The 21,957-nt window shown below is 49.1% G+C and overlaps 1 protein-coding gene and 1 non-coding gene across 3 annotated transcripts in view; both read left to right on the forward strand.

Moving 5' to 3' along the window:
- Nucleotides 1-21,957, forward strand: part of UBE2Q2 (ubiquitin conjugating enzyme E2 Q2) — a 51,691-nt gene that overhangs the window by 5,515 nt on the left and 24,219 nt on the right. For both annotated transcript variants that reach the window (XM_060260212.1, XM_060260213.1), the window contains exon 2: nt 16,610-16,714. In XM_060260212.1, the coding sequence (XP_060116195.1) occupies nt 16,610-16,714 (105 nt within the window). The remainder of the gene's footprint in view (nt 1-16,609; nt 16,715-21,957) is intronic.
- On the forward strand, nt 4,525-4,591 carry TRNAT-CGU (transfer RNA threonine (anticodon CGU)). Its single transcript has one exon. It is a non-coding gene; the product is annotated as a tRNA-Thr (tRNA).

Raw genomic sequence — 21,957 nt, forward strand, 5'->3', positions numbered from 1 at the left:
CTCGAGCCCTAACTAGGCTTGGAGAATTTCTTATTCCTGCCCCGTTCAGAGTGCTGGATTCTGGTGTGGTGGGATATTGTGGATATTTAATGCACAATTCATGTTTCAGAATAATATTATGTGTTTCGAGAAGATTCAGGTTAGGCAATCTTGCTAAAAACAGCCCCTCTTTTTTCTGGGGCGGTGGGGGGGGGGGGGGAGACTTTGTTCTTATATAACAGGCCTGGGAAAGGTTAGAGTTTTGTAATCCAGGTGGTAGGCATAGATACTGGTTGTCGAAGTGTATGTGCCGTCCACTTGTTTTCTCACTGACCAAGCATCTTGGGGTGAGAACTCTTGTCTCTGCTAATAACTGTTTCGTGCCTGTTGCCGGTCAAGGAAGGAGTTTTTCCCCTGGGGACTTTGCAGTGCTTTAAAAGGTGCTACAAAAGCAGCTGTGCATATAGAGTTTGCATGCCAGAACTCCTTAGCCCTTTCACAGGTATTCTGTCAGTGTGTGAACTTCCCTTTGTAGAACAAAGCTGGAGTCCAGTGGCACCTTTAAGACCAGCCAAGTTTTATTCGGAAGGTGAGCTTTCGTATGCATGCATGCTTCACCAGACAATGAAATGGGGTACAGTGAGCAGAGTTGCATATATCTGGTATGCTTCCCACCAGCTATATGTAGAACTGCTCACCATACCCCATTCCACTGTCTGATAAAGTGTGCATGCGCACAAAAAACTTCCATTCTGAATAAAACGTTGATCTTAAAGGTGTTAACTGCGCTGGACCTTTAATCCTGGTTCAGCCCTCTCCCCAAACTGACATTCCACACTAGAATTATAGAATAAGATAAACCAACTCTGTGACTGTATGATTCTAGTGTAGAATGTCGTCTTGGGGTCAGAGCTAAACTAGAATTAAAGGTTTCGTGTGAAACTGGCCCAAATTTTGTTCTGTTGCTTCAGACCAACACAGCTGCCCTCCTGGATTTCCCTTTTTTAGAGCCGCTTTGTGGCTGCGGCGTATTTTGCATAAGATGCCGGAGCTCCTATAAACGCACCACTGCCAGCGTTGCATTTGAATCAGGCCCACTAACTCACCTTGCCTCAGCTGGGAATCGTGCCGCTTCCCTTGGCTCAGAGCGGCTCTAATGCAGTGCGTGATGGGGCTGAAAGCGGCCGTTCCATTTAGAGAAAACAAAAGTTTGGCTCTGTGCTGACGCAGAGATCCCAGCTGTGCTAGAAGCTGCTTTGCAGTCTTTAACTATTGACCCCTGCTGATGTTATTGGCGGACGGCACCGCGCACCATGCCAGAGTGGACCTCTGTTTTCGAATGGTGCAGATCCACACGCTGCTTATTTCCAATACTAGCAGCGAGTAAACTCTCCTCTCTCTGCTGTGCAGCGACCTTGTGTCACTCGAGCGGCTTATTTTGCAGGACTATTCTTGGAACCGATAGCAGCCTGCACCGTATTTAGGGAGTCGGCTGCTCTTCCACCACTTTTCCATATAGCCAAGCAGAGAGATGTTTTTACCCATATGGCCTCATCCTCTTTTCAAGTGAAGAGTGCCGTTGAGTCACCACTGTCCTCTTTTACAAAATGCGAAAAGGCTGACTTTTAATTCAATCGGACATTGAATCCTTGCTCTAGGCAGCTCAAGAGGATGCCTGCCTTAACACTCATCTGCTTGCACCCTAGGCACTTGCAGTCCTGTATACTATGCAGTTGGGGCCTATGAAGTTAAGAACATCAGAAGAGCCCGGCTGGGTTAGACCAGTGGTCCATTCAGTCCAGCATCCTCGTTCACAGAGTGGCAAAACAGTTCCTCTAGATGGCTAACAACCCAGCTTAGAGGCTGAGGCCTTCATAAGAACATAAGAAAAGCCCTGCTGGGTCATACCGGTGGTCCATCTAGTCCAGCATCCTGTCTCACACAGCAGCCAATCGGTTCCTCTGGACAGCCAACTACAGGGCATAGAGGCCGAGGCCTGCCCCTGATGTTGTCTCCTGGCTCTGGGATTCAGAGGATTAATTCCTCTGAATGTCGAAGTTCCCTTTAGTCGCTACGGCTCGTAGGTACCCTCTGTGGATCTTATCTTTGAAAGCTGTTTATTCCCATGGCCCTCACTACATCCTTTGGGAGCAAATTCCACATTTTCATCACTCTCTTTGTAAAGCAGTATTTCCTTTTGCCCATCCGGAACCGACTGCCCGTCAACTTCATTTGGATTCCCTCAAGTTCTCGTATTTTAGGAGAAATTCTGTTTGTTAGCTCTCTCCACCCTATGCATAATTCCCCAGCTCTTGAGAGATCGTAATAAATTTCTGGCAGCGGATAATGGATTCAGTCCCGGGGGTGGCCAAACTTGCTTGATGCAAGAGCCACGTAGAATAAACATCAGATGTTTGAGAGCTGCAAGACATGAACGTCAGATGTTTGAGAGCCACAAGGGAGGGAGGGGGAAATTAAATGTGGAGGGGGGGAAGTGTGATCGGCTGTGTAGCTTTTTAAAAATGGGGAGGGACGATGGCTCAGTGGTAGAGGGTCTGCTTCGTAAGCAGAAGGTCCCAGGTTCAATCCCCGGCATCTCCAACTAAAAAGGGTCCAGGCAAGTAGCTGTGAAAAGCCTCAGCTTGAGACCCCAGAGAGCCACTGCCAGAGTAGACAATACTGGGGATCTCATTCAGTATAAGGCAGTTTCATATGTTTGGGGAGGGATGATGGCTCAGTGGTCGAGCATCTGCTTCGTAAGCAGAAGGTCCCAGGTTCAATCCCCAGCATCTCCAACTAAAAAGGGTCCAGGCAAGTAGCTGTGAAAAGCCTCAGCTTGAGACCCCATAGGGTCACTGCCAGAGTAGACAATACTGGGGATCTCATTCAGTATAAGGCAGTTTCATATGTTTGGGGAGGGATGATGGCTCAGTGGTCGAGCATCTGCTTCGTAAGCAGAAGGTCCCAGGTTCAATCCCCAGCATCTCCAACTAAAAAGGGTCCAGGCAAGTAGCTGTGAAAAGCCTCAGCTTGAGACCCCAGAGAGCCACTGCCAGAGTAGACAATACTGGGGATCTCATTCAGTATAAGGCAGTTTCATATGTTTGGGGAGGGATGATGGCTCAGTGGTCGAGCATCTGCTTCGTAAGCAGAAGGTCCCAGGTTCAATCCCCAGCATCTCCAACTAAAAAGGGTCCAGGCAAGTAGCCATGAAAAGCCTCAGCTTGAGACCCCATAGGGTCACTGCCAGAGTAGACAATACTGGGGATCTCATTCAGTATAAGGCAGTTTCATATGTTTGGGGAGGGATGATGGCTCAGTGGTCGAGCATCTGCTTCGTAAGCAGAAGGTCCCAGGTTCAATCCCCAGCATCTCCAACTAAAAAGGGTCCAGGCAAGTAGCTGTGAAAAGCCTCAGCTTGAGACCCCATAGGGTCACTGCCAGAGTAGACAATACTGGGGATCTCATTCAGTATAAGGCAGTTTCATATGCTTGGGGAGGGATGATGGCTCAGTGGTCGAGCATCTGCTTCGTAAGCAGAAGGTCCCAGGTTCAATCCCCAGCATCTCCAACTAAAAAGGGTCCAGGCAAGTAGCTGTGAAAAGCCTCAGCTTGAGACCCCAGAGAGTCACTGCCAGTTTGAGTAGACAATACTGGGGATCTCATTCAGTATAAGGCAGTTTCATATGTTTGGGGAGGGACGGTGGCTCAGTGGTCGAGCATCTGCTTCGTAAGCAGAAGGTCCCAGGTTCAATCCCCAGCATCTCCAACTAGAAAGGGTCCAGGCAAGTAGCTGTGAAAAGCCTCAGCTTGAGACCCCAGAGAGCCACTGCCAGTCTGAGTAGACAATACTGGGGATCTCATTCAGTATAAGGCAGTTTCATATGTTTGGGGAGGGATGATGGCTCAGTGGTCGAGCATCTGCTTCGTAAGCAGAAGGTCCCAGGTTCAATCCCCAGCATCTCCAACTAAAAAGGGTCCAGGCAAGTAGCCATGAAAAGCCTCAGCTTGAGACCCCAGAGGGTCACTGCCAGTCTGAGTAGACAATACTGGGGATCTCATTCAGTATAAGGCAGTTTCATATGTTTGGGGAGGGACGATGGCTCAGTGGTCGAGCATCTGCTTCGTAAGCAGAAGGTCCCAGGTTCAATCCCCAGCATCTCCAACTAAAAAGGGTCCAGGCAAGTAGCCGTGAAAAGCCTCAGCTTGAGACCCCAGAGAGCCACTGCCAGTTTGAGTAGACAATACTGGGGATCTCATTCAGTATAAGGCAGTTTCATATGTTTGGGGAGGGATGGTGGCTCAGTGGTAAGAGCATCTTGACTCCTACCTCATTCCATCTCTTCCATCTTTAAACAAATTGATCTTCAGACCTTAAGTCGGGGGGGGGGGTCCCCAACGGGGTGCCCGCCAGCACCTTTCTTGGCGCCTGCCAAGTGTTTTTTGATACTGGGCAGGGCCAGATGGGACTTTTGCTCAGCAAAGCTTCTGCGTGGCCATTGGAGATTTGATCGGCTGTGCAGCTTTTTAAAAACGGGGAGAGACGGTGGCTCAGTGGTCGAGCATCTGCTTCGTAAGCAGAAGGTCCCGGGTTCAATCCCTGGCATCTCCAACTAAAAAGGGTCCAGGTAAGCAGGCGTGAAAAACCTCAGCTTGAGGCCCCGGAGAACCACTGCCAGTGAGTAGACAAGACTGGGAGTCTCATTCAGTATAAGGCAGCTTCATATGTTCATATGTTTGGGGAGGGACGGTGGCTCAGTGGTAGAGCATCTGCTTGGGAAGCCGAAGGTCCCAGGTTCAATCCCCGGCATCTCCAACTGAAAAAGGTCCAGGCAAGTAGGCGTGAAAAACCTCAGCTTGAGACCCTGGAGAGCCGCTGCCAGTCTGAGTAGACAATACCGGCTTTGATGGAATCAGGATCTGATTCAGTATTCATATATGTTCATATGACACCCCTGCTCTCGTGTCTCACGCTGAGGTCTTCCGGGTCACCTGCCGCCTAATCTGTTTAGCTGGAGATGCCGAAGTCCGACCCTCCATTCGTTGAGCCGATGCCCTTCCACTTACCCATCGCCCCCTCCCTACTTATGATGCTGAAGAATGAAGCGGCGGCAGCATCTTGCTGCACCTTCTGTTTCTACAAACGCAAGAGACTCCCAAAGGGTTGACGAGACAGGAAGTTTCAAAGTCCCTGGTGGGTCGTTCTTCCTTGTCTCCCCATCGGGCTCCGTTCTGGCAGTCGCACAGCAGGCCAGGCACCTGCTCCGCTTTGGGAAATGCTGGCTTTCTGTAACAGCGTCCCTGCACTCCCCTTGCACCGCTGGAGGTGTTTACAGCCAACTGTATGCCCTGTCGCCCTTGCCGGTTCGAAAGGGGAATCATCTGTTCCGCCTGCAATGACCGTCCCTGCAACACATGAAGAGTGTTTTGTGTCTGTCTTTCTTATGCAATAAATAGATGCCGCGCTGTGTAATTTAAAAAACGCTGTGCGGGTGCATCAGTGATGGTTAACAGGCCTCGGATTCAGTGGAAGCTCACAGGAGTACAGCTCCTGCACCTTTCTGAGAGTTCCTCCTCCTCCTTCTGTGAGTTCCACCTCCTCCTTCTGTGAGTTCCATCTCCTTCTGAGAGTTCCTCCTCCTTCTGAGAGTTCCTCTTCCTCCTGTGAGTTCCACCTCCTCCTTCTGAGAGTTCCTCTTCCTCCTGTGAGTTCCACCTCCTCCTTCTGAGAGTTCCTCCTCCTTCTGAGAGTTTCCTCTTGAGAGTTGTTCCTCCTCCTTCTGAGAGTTCCTCCTCCTCCTTCTGAGAGTTCCTCCTCCTCCTTCTCAGAATTCCTCCTCCTCCTTCCCACCTTATCCATTGAATAGTAGGTGCAGCTGCATAACAATCCCTGGATGAGCTCCACCACCTATTCTACAAAATGACCGCTGACGGTTAAGATCGTTTTACGCTGCAGGGCACAGTTTGGACGCTTGGAGTTTTTGTGCCCGTCGATATGGGGTTTTCCAGGGACGTGGCAGTGGACTGCTACGGAGTGACCCTGCGCCACCAACGTGCATAGTGAATAAAGAAGCAGTCGAGGCCATTCCGAGGGCTTCTGAAGCATATAAAGGGAGGCTAATTGTAGTATAGTTGACTCGCAGGTATTTACTGCTCTAATCTCTTGACTGCTGCATCCCAAAACCGAGATATTGGCATTCTAATAAAGAGCAGGAGGGGGGGAGAGAGAAGATATTTTTATCTGTATTGCCTGCGTGGGCTAGCGATTCCTACGCCCACGTTGCACCGAGATTATCTTCTCTGCCTGAGACTCCTGCATCTGTTAATCGCTGTTCAGCGGAGACAGACATTAACTGCTGGAGAGCCTCTCTCGAGGAAGGAGCCGGCAGCGTCTGCGTGCATCGGTCTCTGTGTGCATCGGTGCACACCACCTCCTGGGCTGCGCCACTGCATGTGGATATTTATGTCCCATTTAAGGTGCAAAAATATACTAGCTGGTGGGTAGAGGGGTTTTATCCTACGCCAGGGGTGGCCAAACTTGCTTAACATGAGAGCATAGAATAAATGTCAGATGTTTGAGAGCTGCAGGAAGGAAGGAAGGAAGGAAGGAGATATTGAAGAAGATACTGGATTTATATCCTGCCCTATACTCTGAATCTCAGAGTCTCAGAGCGGTCACAATCTCCTTTACCTTCCCCCCACACACACAACAGACCCCTGTGAGGTATGTGGGGCTGAGAGAGCTCTCCCAGAAGCTGCCCTTTCAAGGGCAACTCCTACGAGAGCTGTGGCTGACCCAAGGCCATTCCAGCAGGTGCAAGTGGAGGAGTGGGGGATCAAACCTGGTTCTCCCAGATAAGAGTCCCCGCACTTAACCACTACACCAAACTGGCTCTGGGAGGAAGGAAGGAAGGAAAATAGATGGATGGAGGAGAGGTGGAAAGAAAACAACTTTAACTCTAAATGTATTCTCCATACTGCCTGCTGGCTCGGCTTGGAGAAGCGATTTAAAGTGCCTTCTCCAAGCTGGCTGATGAGGTTGTCGGTGCTTCGGGAGCCGCACAAAACATGCAAAAGAGTCACATATGGTTCCCGAGCCACAGTTTGGCCACCCCTGTCCTAGCCTAATAGACTACCTTTCTGTGTGAAGGGAAGCCCTTGATTTCAGTGGAGCGAGTTCCGATGTTTGTGGCTTTCCCCTTTCTAGATCCCTTCCGGCCCGCCGCTTCCATCTGCTGTTTGTTAAAACAGGAACGAGGGAGCGAAAAGACTTGGCAGCCGTCGACTCCGAAGGCTGTCTCCCCCATATGGTAGAGAAAAGAGCAGGGCTCCGCTAGGAAGGCAGGAGGCGCTGGGGTTTGCGTTTGCCGTCCTTATGCAATAAATAGATGGCACGCTGTATAATTTAAAATGGCTGCGCAGGCACATCAGGGACGGTTAAGATCATTTTATGCTGCGGGGCATCGTTCGGATGCGGGGAGTTTTCGTGTGTGTCAGATCCAATTTATCGTACGGTTGGGGACCAGCGTAGATAAAAGTGTGGGTCAATATGGGGTTTTTCAGGGACACAACGCTGGGCTGCCGCAGAGCGACCCTGGGCCACCAATACGCGTAGCGAATCAAGAAGCACTCAAGGCTGTTCCTGGGGTTTTCTCCAGCTGGTTTTCGAGCAGAGTTTGTAACCGTTTGTTCAGTGCAGCAGGAAAGCGTGTCGAGGGTGAATGGCTGGTTTAAAGTAAAAAAAACAAAACAGCTTTGCCTTCACGGAAAGGACTCTTTCACCGTCTTCTGCAAAGTCCTGAATTACTGAGCAAAAGATAGAGGCAAGAGATGGGCCCTCGCATGCTTTTCTGGAAAGACACTGGTTGTGCTTCAGTATCGTAAGCTGTCTGTGTTGCATTACAACATGTGCAGGGCTTTTTTGAGCAGAAACGCAGCTCTGGCAGGCTTGGTGTTAGGGGGTGTGGCCAAATAAGAACGTAAGAACATAAGAAAGAGAAGCCATGTTGGATCAGGCCAGTGGCCCCTCCCATCCAACACTCTGTGTCACATAAGAACATAAGAGAAGCCATGTTGGATCAGGCCAATGGCCCATCCAGTCCAACACTCTGTGTCACATAAGAGAAGCCATGTTGGATCAGGCCAATGACCCCTCCAGTCCAACACTCTGTGTCACATAAGAACATAAGAGAAGCCATGTGGGATCAGGCCAATGGCCCCTCCAGTCCAACACTCTGTGTCACATAAGAACATCAGAGAAGCCATGTTGGATCAGGCCAATGACCCCTCCAGTCCAACACTCTGTGTCACATAAGAACATAAGGGAAGCCATGTGGGATCAGGCCAATGACCCCTCCAGTCCAACACTCTGTGTCACATAAGAACATAAGAGAAGCCATGTGGGATCAGGCCAATGGCCCCTTCAGTCCAACACTCTGTGTCACATAAGAACATCAGAGAAGCCATGTTGGATCAGGCCGATGGCCCCTCCAGTCCGACACTCTGTGTCACATAAGAACATCAGAGAAGCCATGTCGGATCAGGCCAATGGCCCATCCAGTCCGACACTCTGTGTCACATAAGAACATCAGAGAAGCCATGTCGGAATAGGCCAATAGCCCATCCAGTCCGACGCTCTGTGTCACACAGTGGCCAAAATTTTTTTTATATATATACACACACACATATATATACACACACACACTGTGGCCTAATATGCAAATGAGTTCCTGGTGGGCTTTCCCCTACGTAAAACCCCCTTGTGAAACAATGGTGATGTCAGGGGGTGTGGCCCAATATGCAAATAAGTTCCTGCTGGGCTTTTTCCTATGATAAAGCCCTTATTGTGTCAGAAAAGCAACAATGAAAAAAGCCTGGAACTGTAATGGAACTTGGTGGTTTGGTTTATGTTATTCCGGATATTGTATTTATTGGCAACAGCCTGTGTTTTACAACATTTTCAGTTTTCTCATTAGCAATACTAGTGTTTTGTCTATTATTTATGTTATTGGCAATATTAAGTACACTGTTTTCATTATTCAAGGGAGATATCTGGTGTTTTCTGGCTGATTGGGTGTGTGGTAGGGGAGCATTTGATGCTGGCGCAGTCGCATGGAATGTTCACAAACACTGCAGTTGCACAGGGAGTGAGCTGTTGGAACGTTTGCAGCCTTGCTTCCGTGAGGGAAGGGAAAGCAGATGCTTCTCGAGGAGGCGAAAACCTCACCTGTAGCTGGGAGTAGCTGTTGTGAGGCACAGCGAAGATTAGGAAGAGGTCCCAAGGGGAGCAGCTAAATGGAAGGCCCCTGTGAATTAGGAACTGGAGAGAAAGGGGGAGGCGGAAGACAAGGAGACTTGGAAAGAACGGAAGCCTCACTGTTGGGAAGGGCTGGAAGGAGCTATTTGTTACACTGAGAGCAATCAAGAGACTTTAACTAAAAGCTGCAGAAGAAATTGAGCTACAGGTAGAAAAGAAAAGGCATGGGGAAATAAAGGCGTATGGCTGAAGAATGGAGGAGTTTCTTTTTGGGGGGGGGGAGTACATAGGGTTGCCAATCTCCAGGTGAGACCAGAGTTCTCCCAGAATCACAGTCTCTGGACTACAGAAGTGGGTAGTGCTGGAGGAAACAGTTTCTGAGGGTGAATTCCATGGCATCCCATTTCCCACTGAGCGCTCTCTCCTCCTTGGGCACTGGCCTCAAATCTCCAGGAACTTTAGCCCCTCCAATATCTCCACTATCTCATTTTGTGGATGTTTCTTGGTTTCAACCAGGGTTTTTTTACAAGTCTTTTCCAATTTGGAAAAAATATAACCTTTATAGGTTTGTGGATATTTGTCCAATGGAAAAATGCTCGACAAAAAATCTTTGGAAGAGAAAACTGGTGGGACAAAAATCCCATGGTTTGAATACTTGCAAACTAACAACTTGGTGACATCACTCTTAAAGAAATACAATTTCAATCGACCTCTTACTTTCTTTGAACACTTGCTATATTCTCCTTTTTTAAAGCGGAAGGGACTGATTTCATTTATAAGGGTTTGCTAGACATTGATGCTGTTGATTTGTTATCCTATCAAGAAATTTGGCAAAGGAATAGTTCAATTAATTTTCAGGAGGATGTTTGGCAACAAATCTGGTCATCTCCTTCGATTGTTTCAAAATCATTGAATATACAATTACAAACTCAAAAAAATTTGTTTCGGTGGTATTTAATACCTCAGAGATTAAGCCATATGGCGATAAATCAATCCTCCAAATGTTGGAAAAATTGTGGAGAGGTGGGCACATTTATACACTGCTGGTGGTCTTGCCCGAGGCTGCAGTCGTTTTGGGCAGTAATTGTGGCAAAAATCAAGGATATCACGGGCTATAGTTTACCCTTAAGATTGGAACTCATTTTGCTTGACTGTTGGAAAGATATTTCTATTACTTCTCTCAATAAATCCCTGATATCCCTTTTACTAGCTGCTGCTAAAATGGTGTTAGCCCAATTTTGGAAATCTCCCAATATTCCTCCAGTTAAAGCCTGGTATGCTAAAATCTGGGAGGTCTATGCTATGGACAAGATAGCAGATAGTTTATGCAATATAAACAATTCAGAAAGTAACGAATCTCTGATGTACAAGTGGCTTCCATTTCTTAAATTTTCTTTTGGTCCTGTAGATCAGATGCGTACATGTATACCTGGTAGATATTATGACATTATTAATTTGATGTAATTAATATATGGACAGAGTACTTATTTTTAATTCAGCTGCCAATTATGTATGTGTGTGTGAATGTATGTATGTGTTGTTTTGTTTGTATTTTGTATATATATATATATTTTGTTTTCTGCTGGTATGCTATGCTTATACACAAAGAATGATTGCAGATACAGTCATTGATTGCTTTATTTGTATGTTTATTAAATTCAATAAAAAAAGTTTTTGGACAAAAAAAAAATCTCCAGGAACGTCCCAAGCCCCAGTTGGCACCCCAAGGTTCCAAACTCTTTGCAAGGCTGAATCGGGCCTTCAAGCTTAGAGTCAGTTCACTTAGTACTACGTCTGGACTCTGTACAGTCAAGAGCCGAAAGGGAGGGGGAAGTCCTGTCTGCTTCTGTCTGGCAACCCGAGCGAGAACCGGAGTTTGCAGATTTGTTTGAATTTCAGCTGCCGCTCGGCTTGCCAGCTCTTAATTGCTGTCTGTTCCGTATCAAAACTAAAATGTCATTTGAGGAGAAACAGCTTTTCCCACTCTCTGGAGAGCCAGTTTGGTGTAGTGGTTAAGTGCAAGGACTCTTATGTGGGAGAACCGGGTTTGATTCCCCACTCTTCCTCTTGCTGCTGCTGGAATGGCCTTGGGTCAGCCATAGCTCTGGCAGAGGTTGTCCTTGAAAGGGCAGCTGCTGGGAGAGCCCTCTCAGCCCCACCCACCTCACAGGGTGTCTGTTGTGGGGGAGGAAGGTAAAGGAGATTGTGAGCCGCTCTGAGACTCTTCGGAGTGGAGGGCGGGATATAAATCGAATATCTTCATCTACCTCACAGGGTGTCTTTTGTGGGGGAGGAAGGTAAAGGAGATTGTGAACCGCTCTGAGACTCTTCGGAGTGGAGGGCGGGATATAAATCCAATATCTTCATCTACCTCACAGGGTGTCTGTTGTGGATGAGGAAGGTAAAGGAGATTGTGAGCCGCTCTGAGACTCTTCGGAGTGGAGGGCGGAATATAAATCGAATATCTTCATCTACCTCACAGGGTGTCTGTTGTGGGGGAGGAAGGTAAAGGAGATTGTGAACCACTCTGAGACTCTTCGGAGTGGAGGGCGGGATATAAATCCAATATCTTCATCTACCTCACAGGGTGTCTGTTGTGGGGGAGGAAGGTAAAGGAGATTGTGAGCTGCTCTGAGACTCTTCGGAGTGGAGGGCGGGATATAAATCCAATATCTTCATCTACCACACAGTGTCTTTTGTGGGGGAGGAAGGTAAAGGAGATTGTGAGCCGCTCTGAGACTCTTCGGAGTGGAGGGCGGGATATAAATCGAATATCTTCATCTACCTCACAGGGTGTCTGTTGTGGGGGAGGAAGGTAAAGGAGATTGTGAACTGCTCTGAGACTCTTTGGAGTGGAGGGCGGGATATAAATCCAATATCTTCATCTACCTCACAGGGTGTCTGTTGTGGGGGGAGGAAGGTAAAGGAGATTGTGAGCCGCTCTGAGACTCTTCGGAGTGGAGGGCGGGATATAAATCGAATATCTTCATCTACCTCACAGGGTGTCTGTTGTGGGGGAGGAAGGTAAAGGAGGTTGTGAACCGCTCTGAGACTCTTCGGAGTGGAGGGCGGGATATAAATCCAATATCTTCATCTACTTTACAGGGTGTCTGTTGTGGATGAGGAAGGTAAAGGAGATTGTGAGCCGCTCTGAGACTCTTCGGAGTGGAGGGTGGGATATAAATCGAATATCTTCATCTACCTCACAGGGTGTCTGTTGTGGGGGAGGAAGGTAAAGGAGATTGTGAGCTGCTCTGAGACTCTTCGGAGTGGAGGGCGGGATATAAATCCAATATCTTCATCTACCACACAGTGTCTGTTGTGGGGGAGGAAGGTAAAGGAGATTGTGAGCTGCTCTGAGACTCTTCGAAGTGCAGGGCGGGATATAAATCCAATATCTTCATCTACCTCACAGGGTGTCTGTTGTGGGGGAGGAAGGTAAAGGAGATTGTGAGCCGCTCTGAGACTCTTCGGAGTGGAGGGCGGGATATAAATCCAATATCTTCATCTACCTCACAGGGTGTCTGTTGTGGGGGAGGAAGGTAAAGGAGATTGTGAGCCGCTCTGAGACTCTTCGGAGTGGAGGGCGGGATATAAATCGAATATCTTCATCTACCTCACAGGGTGTCTGTTGTGGGGGAGGAAGGGAAAGGAGATTGTGAGCTGCTCTGAGACTCTTCGGAGTGGAGGGCGGGATATAAATCCAATATCTTCATCTACCACACAGAGTGTCTGTTGTGGGGGAGGAAGGTAAAGGAGATTGTGAGCCGCTCTGAGACTCTTCGGAGTGGAGGGCGGGATATAAATCGAATATCTTCATCTACCTCACAGGGTGTCTGTTGTGGGGGAGGAAGGTAAAGGAGATTGTGAACTGCTCTGAGACTCTTTGGAATGGAGGGCGGGATATAAATCCAATATCTTCATCTACCTCACAGGGTGTCTGTTGTGGGGGGAGGAAGGTAAAGGAGATTGTGAGCCGCTCTGAGACTCTTCGGAGTGGAGGGCGGGATATAAATCGAATATCTTCATCTACCTCACAGGGTGTCTGTTGTGGGGGAGGAAGGTAAAGGAGGTTGTGAACCGCTCTGAGACTCTTCGGAGTGGAGGGCGGGATATAAATCCAATATCTTCATCTACTTTACAGGGTGTCTGTTGTGGATGAGGAAGGTAAAGGAGATTGTGAGCCGCTCTGAGACTCTTCGGAGTGGAGGGTGGGATATAAATCGAATATCTTCATCTACCTCACAGGGTGTCTGTTGTGGGGGAGGAAGGTAAAGGAGATTGTGAGCTGCTCTGAGACTCTTCGGAGTGGAGGGCGGGATATAAATCGAATATCTTCATCTACCTCACAGGGTGTCTGTTGTGGATGAGGAAGGTAAAGGAGATTGTGAGCCGCTCTGAGACTCTTCGGAGTGGAGGGTGGGATATAAATCGAATATCTTCATCTACCTCACAGGGTGTCTGTTGTGGGGGAGGAAGGTAAAGGAGATTGTGAGCTGCTCTGAGACTCTTCGGAGTGGAGGGCGGGATATAAATCCAGTATCTTCATCTACCACACAGTGTCTGTTGTGGGGGAGGAAGGTAAAGGAGATTGTGAGCTGCTCTGAGACTCTTCGAAGTGGAGGGCGGGATATAAATCCAATATCTTCATCTACCTCACAGGGTGTCTGTTGTGGGGGAGGAAGGTAAAGGAGATTGTGAGCCGCTCTGAGACTCTTCGGAGTGGAGGGCGGGATATAAATCGAATATCTTCATCTACCTCACAGGGTGTCTGTTGTGGGGAGGAAGGGAAAGGAGATTGTGAGCTGCTCTGAGACTCTTCGGAGTGGAGGGCGGGATATAAATCCAATATCTTCATCTACCACACAGAGTGTCTGTTGTGGGGGAGGAAGGTAAAGGAGATTGTGAGCCGCTCTGAGACTCTTCGGAGTGGAGGGCGGGATATAAATCGAATATCTTCATCTACCTCACAGGGTGTCTGTTGTGGGGGAGGAAGGTAAAGGAGATTGTGAACCGCTCTGAGACTCTTTGGAGTGGAGGGCGGGATATAAATCCGATATCTTCATCTACCTCACAGGGTGTCTGTTGTGGGGGAGGAAGGTAAAGGAGATTGTGAGCTGCTCTGAGACTCTTCGGAGTGGAGGGCGGGATATAAATCCAATATCTTCATCTACCACACAGTGTCTGTTGTGGGGGAGGAAGGTAAAGGAGATTGTGAGCTGCTCTGAGACTCTTCGAAGTGGAGGGCGGGATATAAATCCAATATCTTCATCTACCTCACAGGGTGTCTGTTGTGGGGGAGGAAGGTAAAGGAGATTGTGAGCCGCTCTGAGACTCTTCGGAGTGGAGGGCGGGATATAAATCCAATATCTTCATCTACCTCACAGGGTGTCTGTTGTGGGGGGGGAGGAAGGTAAAAGAGATTGTGAGCTGCTCTGAGACTCTTCGGAGTGGAGGGCGGGATATAAATCCAATATCTTCTTCTTTTGCAGCCCAAAGCCTCGCTTTTTTTTTTTTGCCAGGACAGGAGCACAGTGTTTCCTTGGCCAGCCAAAAGGGGGGAATCCCAAGCCAGAAACGACACTTTGGGACTGTATTGGTGTCTCTCCTGCCTTGACCTTCAAACGGCAGAACTGAGCATCCTGGGTCCCCTGGAGGCCAAGTCTCCACCTGACACTCTATTTCCTTTGCTTTTCTCTAGAGCTCTTGTGCTCACCCAGGGACAGGTAGTTGTCTGCCGTGGGTGGACAAGTCTGCCACTGTCGTCTATGAAGACTAGGCTTAGTTTGTGTTGATAAACTGCTGGGTTTCCCCACCCAGCCAGGAAGACACAGATACAATCCCTGTAAGGCCAGCAAGGAGGCTTTGGAATAGTGGTAAAGGGTGCAGGCTGTTATCTGGGAGAACTGGGTTTGATTCCGCACTCCTTCACATGCACCTGCTGTTGTAACCTTGAATCAGTCACAAGTTCTCGCAGAGCTGTTCCTCTCAACAGCCATTTCTGTCAGAGCTCTCTCAGCTCCACCTACCACGAGGGGAAGGGAAAGGAGATCGTAAGCTGCCCTGAGATTCCTTTGGGTAGTGAAGGGTGGGATATAAATCCAATATCATTGTCGTCTTCTCCTTTAGCAGAGTCACGGGACAGCATTTTAAATGAACTTGGAGTGTCCCTGAATATCTCTTTTGGAATTTCTGGTTTTGGATTCAGGACAGGGAGGGTGGCAGTTGGTTTGCTGCTGAAAGAGAATCACCTTAGAGAACTAGAGCTTCAGGGTCTAAGCCAGGGGTGGCCAAACTTGGTTAGCGTAAGAACGACATAGAATAAGATATTTGAGAGCTGCAAGACAGGAAGGAAGAAAAATAGATGGGGGAGAGAGAAAGGAGGAAAAGAGGGGTGGAAAGAAAGCAACTTTAATGACATTCACCAAGCTGCCAGCTGGCTTGTCTTGGAAGAAGTGATTTAAAGAGAGAAATCCCTTCTCTAAGCTGGCTGATGGGATGGTGGCGCCTTGTAGAGCCACACAATACGTGTGAAAGAGCCACATGTGGCTCCTGAGCCATAGTTTGGCCACCATAGTATAAACTTTTGAGAGTCAAAGTTCTCCTTCCACCCTTTGATGAGAATAAAAGGACTCTATTTCTCCTCTATATGTGTTTGTCTCTCAAAAGTTTACACCAGTTTACGCCACTGAAACGCTTGTTGATCTCTAAGGTCCCCCTGGACTCAAACTGAACTGTTCTGTTGCTGATAGAGTCAGGTGGGTACATATGAACATATGAAGCTGCCTTATACTGAATCAGACCCTCGGTCCATCAAAGTCAGTATTGTCTACTCAGACTGGCAGCGGCTCTCCAGGGTCTCAAGCTGAGGTTTTTCACACCTATTTGCCTGGACCCTTTTTAGTTGGAGGTGCCGGGGATTGAACCTGGGACCTTCGGCTTACCAAGCAGATGCTCTACAGCTGAGCCACTGTCCCTCCTCCACAGGGTAGGCCTGTGCCACTGGACTCAAACTTTGTCCTATTGCAGATCAACTCAGCTCTAGCCAGCTTTCTGATTTGCGGATCTCTAGTTAATTTGAGGCAGGGACAGCCGAGGGACTGACCCACAGGGCTTCAACTCTTATAATTTTTTTTACCTGTTCTTCTAAGTGGAATTTTGCGGTAAAAAAATATGACTCTCTGCCTAACCCCACCTTCCAGTCCAGGTTTACAGAGCATATTCCGTTCAGCTGGGAGGCCATAAAGAGAGAACAGGAAGGAATTAATTTTGCTGGGAAACATCTGCAGAGAAAAACGGCATTTGTGGGAATCTCTGGGACGTTCTGAAAAGGTGCATTCATGCCTCAATCATATTCTTCTGTTTTCTGAGCAGGAGTCTTACCCCTCTTCCTCGCCAATATGGTTTGTGGAGTCAGATGACCCCAACTTGACCTCGGTGTTAGAGCGTTTAGAGGACATCAAGAAGAGCAATACTCTGGTAAGAGATCCGTCGGCCTCGCCTTCCTCCTTGAGACCCATCGCATTGAAATCCTACCACCCTTTAATTCTTCTGAAATTTTTAAGAGCAAGTTCCAGTAAAAATATATGAACCTATGAAGCTGCCTTATACTGCATCAGACCTTCGGTCCATCAAAGTCAGTATTGTCTAATCAGACTGGCAGCGGCTCTCCAGGGTCTCAAGCTGAAGTTTTTCACGCCTATTTGCCTGGACCCTTTTTAGTTGGAGATGCTGGGGATTGAACCTGGGACCTTTTGCTTACCAAGCAGATGCTCTATCACTGAGCCACGATCCTTCCCCTTTTTTTTTGCACTTTATCTTTTGCACTTTTTTTTCAAAAGAACACCTCCCCTTTTCTGTATACGTCTGAAAAGGACCTTTTGTCTGAATGGGTCCAGAGCAGGGGTGGCCAAACTTGCTTAACATAAGAGCCACATAGAATAAATGTCAGATGTTTGAAAGACGCAAGACAGGGAGGGAGGGAGAGGTGGAAAGAAAGCAGCTTTAACTATAAATGCATTCTCCAAATTGCCGACTGGCTTGGCTTGGAGAAGTGATTTAAAGAGAGAAATGCCTTCTCCAAGCTGGCTGACGTGATGGTGGGGGCTTTGAGAGCCACACAATATGCGTAAAAGAGCCACATGTGGCTCCTGACCCACAGTTTGGCCACCCCTGGTCCAGAAGAAGCAGGGGCTCCTTTGCATATTAGGCCACAAACCCCTGATGGAGCCAATCCTCCAAGAGCTTACAGGGCTCTTAGTACAGGGTCCAGAGATAGAATTCTAGCAGGGGCTCCTTTGCATATTAGGCCACACACCCCTGATGGAGCCAACCCTCCAAGAGCTTACAGGGCTCTTAGTACAGGGTCCAGAAATAGAATTCTAGCAGGGGCTCCTTTGCATATTAGGCCATACACCCCTGATGGAGCCAACCCTCCAAGAGCTTACAGGGCTCTTAGTACAGGGTCCAGGGATAGAATTCTAGCAGGGGCTCCTTTGCATATTAGGCCAAACACCCCTGATGGAGCCAACCCTCCAAGAGCTTACAGGGCTCTTAGTACAGGGCCCAGAGACAGAATTCTAGCAGGGGCTCCTTTGCATATTAGGCCACACACCCCTGATGGAGCCAACCCTCCAAGAGCTTACAGGGCTCTTAGTACAGGGTCCAGAAATAGAATTCTAGCAGGGGCTCCTTTGCATATTAGGCCATACACCCCTGATGGAGCCAACCCTCCAAGAGCTTACAGGGCTCTTAGTACAGGGTCCAGGGATAGAATTCTAGCAGGGGCTCCTTTGCATATTAGGCCACACACCCCTGATGGAGCCAACCCTCCAAGAGCTTACAGGGCTCTTAGTACAGGGTCCAGGGATAGAATTCTAGCAGGGGCTCCTTTGCATATTAGGCCACACACCCCTGATGGAGCCAACCCTCCAAGAGCTTACAGGGCTCTTAGTACAGGGCCCACAGACAGAATTCTAGCAGGGGCTCCTTTACATATTAGGCCACACACCCCTGATGGAGCCAATCCTCCAAGAGCTTACAGGGCTCTTAGTACAGGGCCCAGAGACAGAATTCTAGCAGGGGCTCCTTTGCATATTAGGCCACACACCGCTGATTGAGCCAATCCTTCAAGAGCTTACAGGGCTCTTAGTGCAGGGTCCAGAGATAGAATTCTAGCAGGGGCTCCTTTGCATATTAGGCCACAAACCCCTGATGGAGCCAATCCTCCAAGAGCTGACAGGGCTCTTACTTCAGGGTCCAGAAATAGAATTCTAGCAGGGGCTCCTTTGCATATTAGGCCACACACCCCTGATGGAGCCAACCCTCCAAGAGCTTACAGGGCTCTTAGTACAGGGTCCAGAAATAGAATTCTAGCAGGGGCTCCTTTGCATATTAGGCCATACACCCCTGATGGAGCCAACCCTCCAAGAGCTTACAGGGCTCTTAGTACAGGGTCCAGAAATAGAATTCTAGCAGGGGCTCCTTTGCATATTAGGCCACACACCCCTGATGGAGCCAACCCTCCAAGACCTTACAGGGCTCTTAGTACAGGGTCCAGAAATAGAATTCTAGCAGGGGCTCCTTTGCATATTAGGCCATACACCCCTGATGGAGCCAACCCTCCAAGAGCTTACAGGGCTCTTAGTACAGGGTCCAGAGATAGAATTCTAGCAGGGGCTCCTTTGCATATTAGGCCACACACCCCTGATGGAGCCAACCCTCCAAGAGCTTACAGGGCTCTTAGTACAGGGTCCAGAGATAGAATTCTAGCAGGGGCTCCTTTGCATATTAGGCCATACACCCCTGATGGAGCCAACCCTCCAAGAGCTTACAGGGCTCTTAGTACAGGGTCCAGAAATAGAATTCTAGCAGGGGCTCCTTTGCATATTAGGCCATACACCCCTGATGGAGCCAACCCTCCAAGAGCTTACAGGGCTCTTAGTACAGGGTACAGGGATAGAATTCTAGCAGGGGCTCCTTTGCATATTAGGCCACACCCCCTTGATGGAGCCAACCCTCCAAGAGCTTACAGGGCTCTTAGTACAGGGTCCAGAAATAGAATTCTAGCAGGGGCTCCTTTGCATATTAGGCCATACACCCCTGATGGAGCCAACCCTCCAAGAGCTCACAGGGCTCTTAGTACAGGGTCCAGAGATAGAATTCTAGCAGGGGCTCCTTTGCATATTAGGCCACACACCCCTGATGGAGCCAACCCTCCAAGAGCTTACAGGGCTCTTAGTACAGAGTCCAGAGATAGAATTCTAGCAGGGGCTCCTTTGCATATTAGGCCACACCCCCTGATGTAGCCAATCATCCAAGAGCTTACAGGGCTCTTCTTACTGTAAGCTCTTGGGGGATTGGCTTCATGGGGGTGGGGGGTGGCCTAATGTGCAAAGGAATTCCTGCTACAAAAAAAAGCCCTGTAATCTGTTTTTTTCAGGAAGGAATCGGCTGCCCTAGGTGTGTGGTGTCATGTACCATCAAGTTGCTTCCAATTTACAGTGACCCTGTGAACGAACGACCTCCAGAATGTCCTATCATTAGCAGCCTTGCTGAGGTCTTGAAAACTGAAGGCAGCGGCTGCCTCAGTCATGTCGCTCCATCTCACGTTGGGTCTTCCTTTTCTCATTCTGCCTTCAGCTTCGTTTCTGGCACTGTTATCTTTGCCCAGCGACTCTCGCCTTCTCATAACGTGCCCTGTTCCAGTGGCATTAAGCAGGGGTGTCAAACATGCAGCTCAGGGGCTGAGTCAGGTCCCCGGGGGGGCTCGTATCAGGCCCCTGAGCAACTGGCGGTCCTCTGCTTCCTCTTCCTCCTCTCTAGCTCCCTTCTGCATAACAGCTTGCTTTGCCAGGCTCTCTCAATCGCACAGCAGAGCTACTGAGCCAAGCCTCCCTTCCTTCTATTGGCTGAGGCTCCTCCCCCTCCTGGTCCCCCAGGGAAGGAAGGAAAGAGCCACAGCTTCCTTTTGCCCAGTTCCCTGGATCCCATTGGAGAAATACAAAGAAAGCACCTTTAAGACCAATGAGTGCTAATGTTTAAAGTTTTTTTAAAAAAATATTTGATTGTGTTTGTCTGTGTCTTTTATAAAGTTTGTATCTCAGCAACCTAATCTTAAATAAGTACACACATGGCCCGACCTGACGTGGCCTGGCCCAACAAGGTCTCATTAATGTCAGATTTTGCCCTCATGTCAAATGGGTTCGACACCCCTGGCATTAATCGTTGCAGCCAGCTGACGGTGACCTGGGAGGATTTGCAAGGCAAAAAACGCAACCATTGTTCAGAGGCGGTTTGCCATTCCCTGGCTTTATGCAGCCACTCTGGGTTTCCTTGGAGGCCTCCCACCCAAGTACCAGCCAGGGCTGGCCCTGCATAGCTTCTTAGATCTGACGAGGTCAGGCTAGCTGGGCCACCCAGGTCAGGGCATGTCCCGATGAGGATTAGCCTCCCACTGCAGAGATCCCGCAAGAAGAAGACGACTGCAGATTTATACCCCGCCCTTCTCTCTGAATCAGAGACTCAGAGCGGCTTACAGTCTCCTATGTCTTCTCCCCCCACAACAGACACCCTGTGAGGTGGGTGGGGCTGAGAGGGATCTCACAACAGCTGCCCTTCCGAGGACAACCTCTGCCAGAGCTATGGCTGACTCTAAGCCATTCCAGCAGCTGCAAGTGGAGGAGTGGGGAATCATACCCGGTTCTCCTGGATAAGAGTCCGCACACTTAAATACTACACCAAACTGGCTCTCTAAGGCAGGCAAGCAGCCCAGGGCGAAGATCTCTCTTCATTAGGGATGCCTGGTGGCAGGAACTCTTTTGCATATTAGGCCACATCCCCCTGATGCAGCCCATCCTCCAAGAGCTTACAGGGCTCTTCTCACAGGGCCTGCTGCAAGCTCCAGGAGGATAGGCTACATCCGGGTGGTGCGGTCTAATGTGCAAAAGGAGTTCGTGCTACAACAAATAAAAAGCCCTGTCCGGCAGTGCAGTGAAGGTTGCTCAGAAGATTGGAATTGGTAGTGTGTGGGGGTGTGAGAGAGAAGAGAGGGAGAAACACACACACACACACACACACACACACACCATGTAGGGTTTTCAAGACAAGAGGCAAACAGAGGTGGCTTGCCATTGCCTGCCTCTGTGTAGTGACACTGGACTTCCTGGGTGGTCTTCTAGCCGAGTGCTAACCAGGCCCAACTTTGCAATATCCGAAAAGACTGGGCTAGCCTGCAACATCCAGGTTAGGGCACAGAGGAGCAGAGGTGGCTTGCTGTCGCCTGCCTCGCAATAGCAACCCTGGGCTTTCTGGGCGGTCTCCCCTCCAAGTTACTAACAACCGGAGCCGACTTTGCTCAGCTTCCAATATCTGACAAGATTAGGCTAGCCTAGAACATCCAGGTTAGGGCAGAGAGGGTGGTTTGCCATTGCCCGCCTCTGCGTAACGACCCCGGACTTTCTGGGTGGTCTCCCCTCCCAAGTACTAACCCGGGCTGACCCTGCTTGGCTTTGGAAGATGCAACGAGATCCGGCTAGCCTGGGCTATCCAAGTCAGGGGTGCCCTGGGGGAGCTACACTCGGCGTAGTCGCAGCCGGCTCAGTTCTGTAATTGCCACAAACTTTGTGTTAATGTTTAACGAGCCAGTCTGCGAAAACAATCCAAAGGGAGTGCTACTTACCGGGCAGATGCCAGTCTAGGGACTGCTCAGCATCTCTGCTTAG

This window comes from Heteronotia binoei, chromosome 19, assembly GCF_032191835.1.
Source record: "Heteronotia binoei isolate CCM8104 ecotype False Entrance Well chromosome 19, APGP_CSIRO_Hbin_v1, whole genome shotgun sequence".
NCBI lineage: Eukaryota > Metazoa > Chordata > Lepidosauria > Squamata > Gekkonidae > Heteronotia > Heteronotia binoei.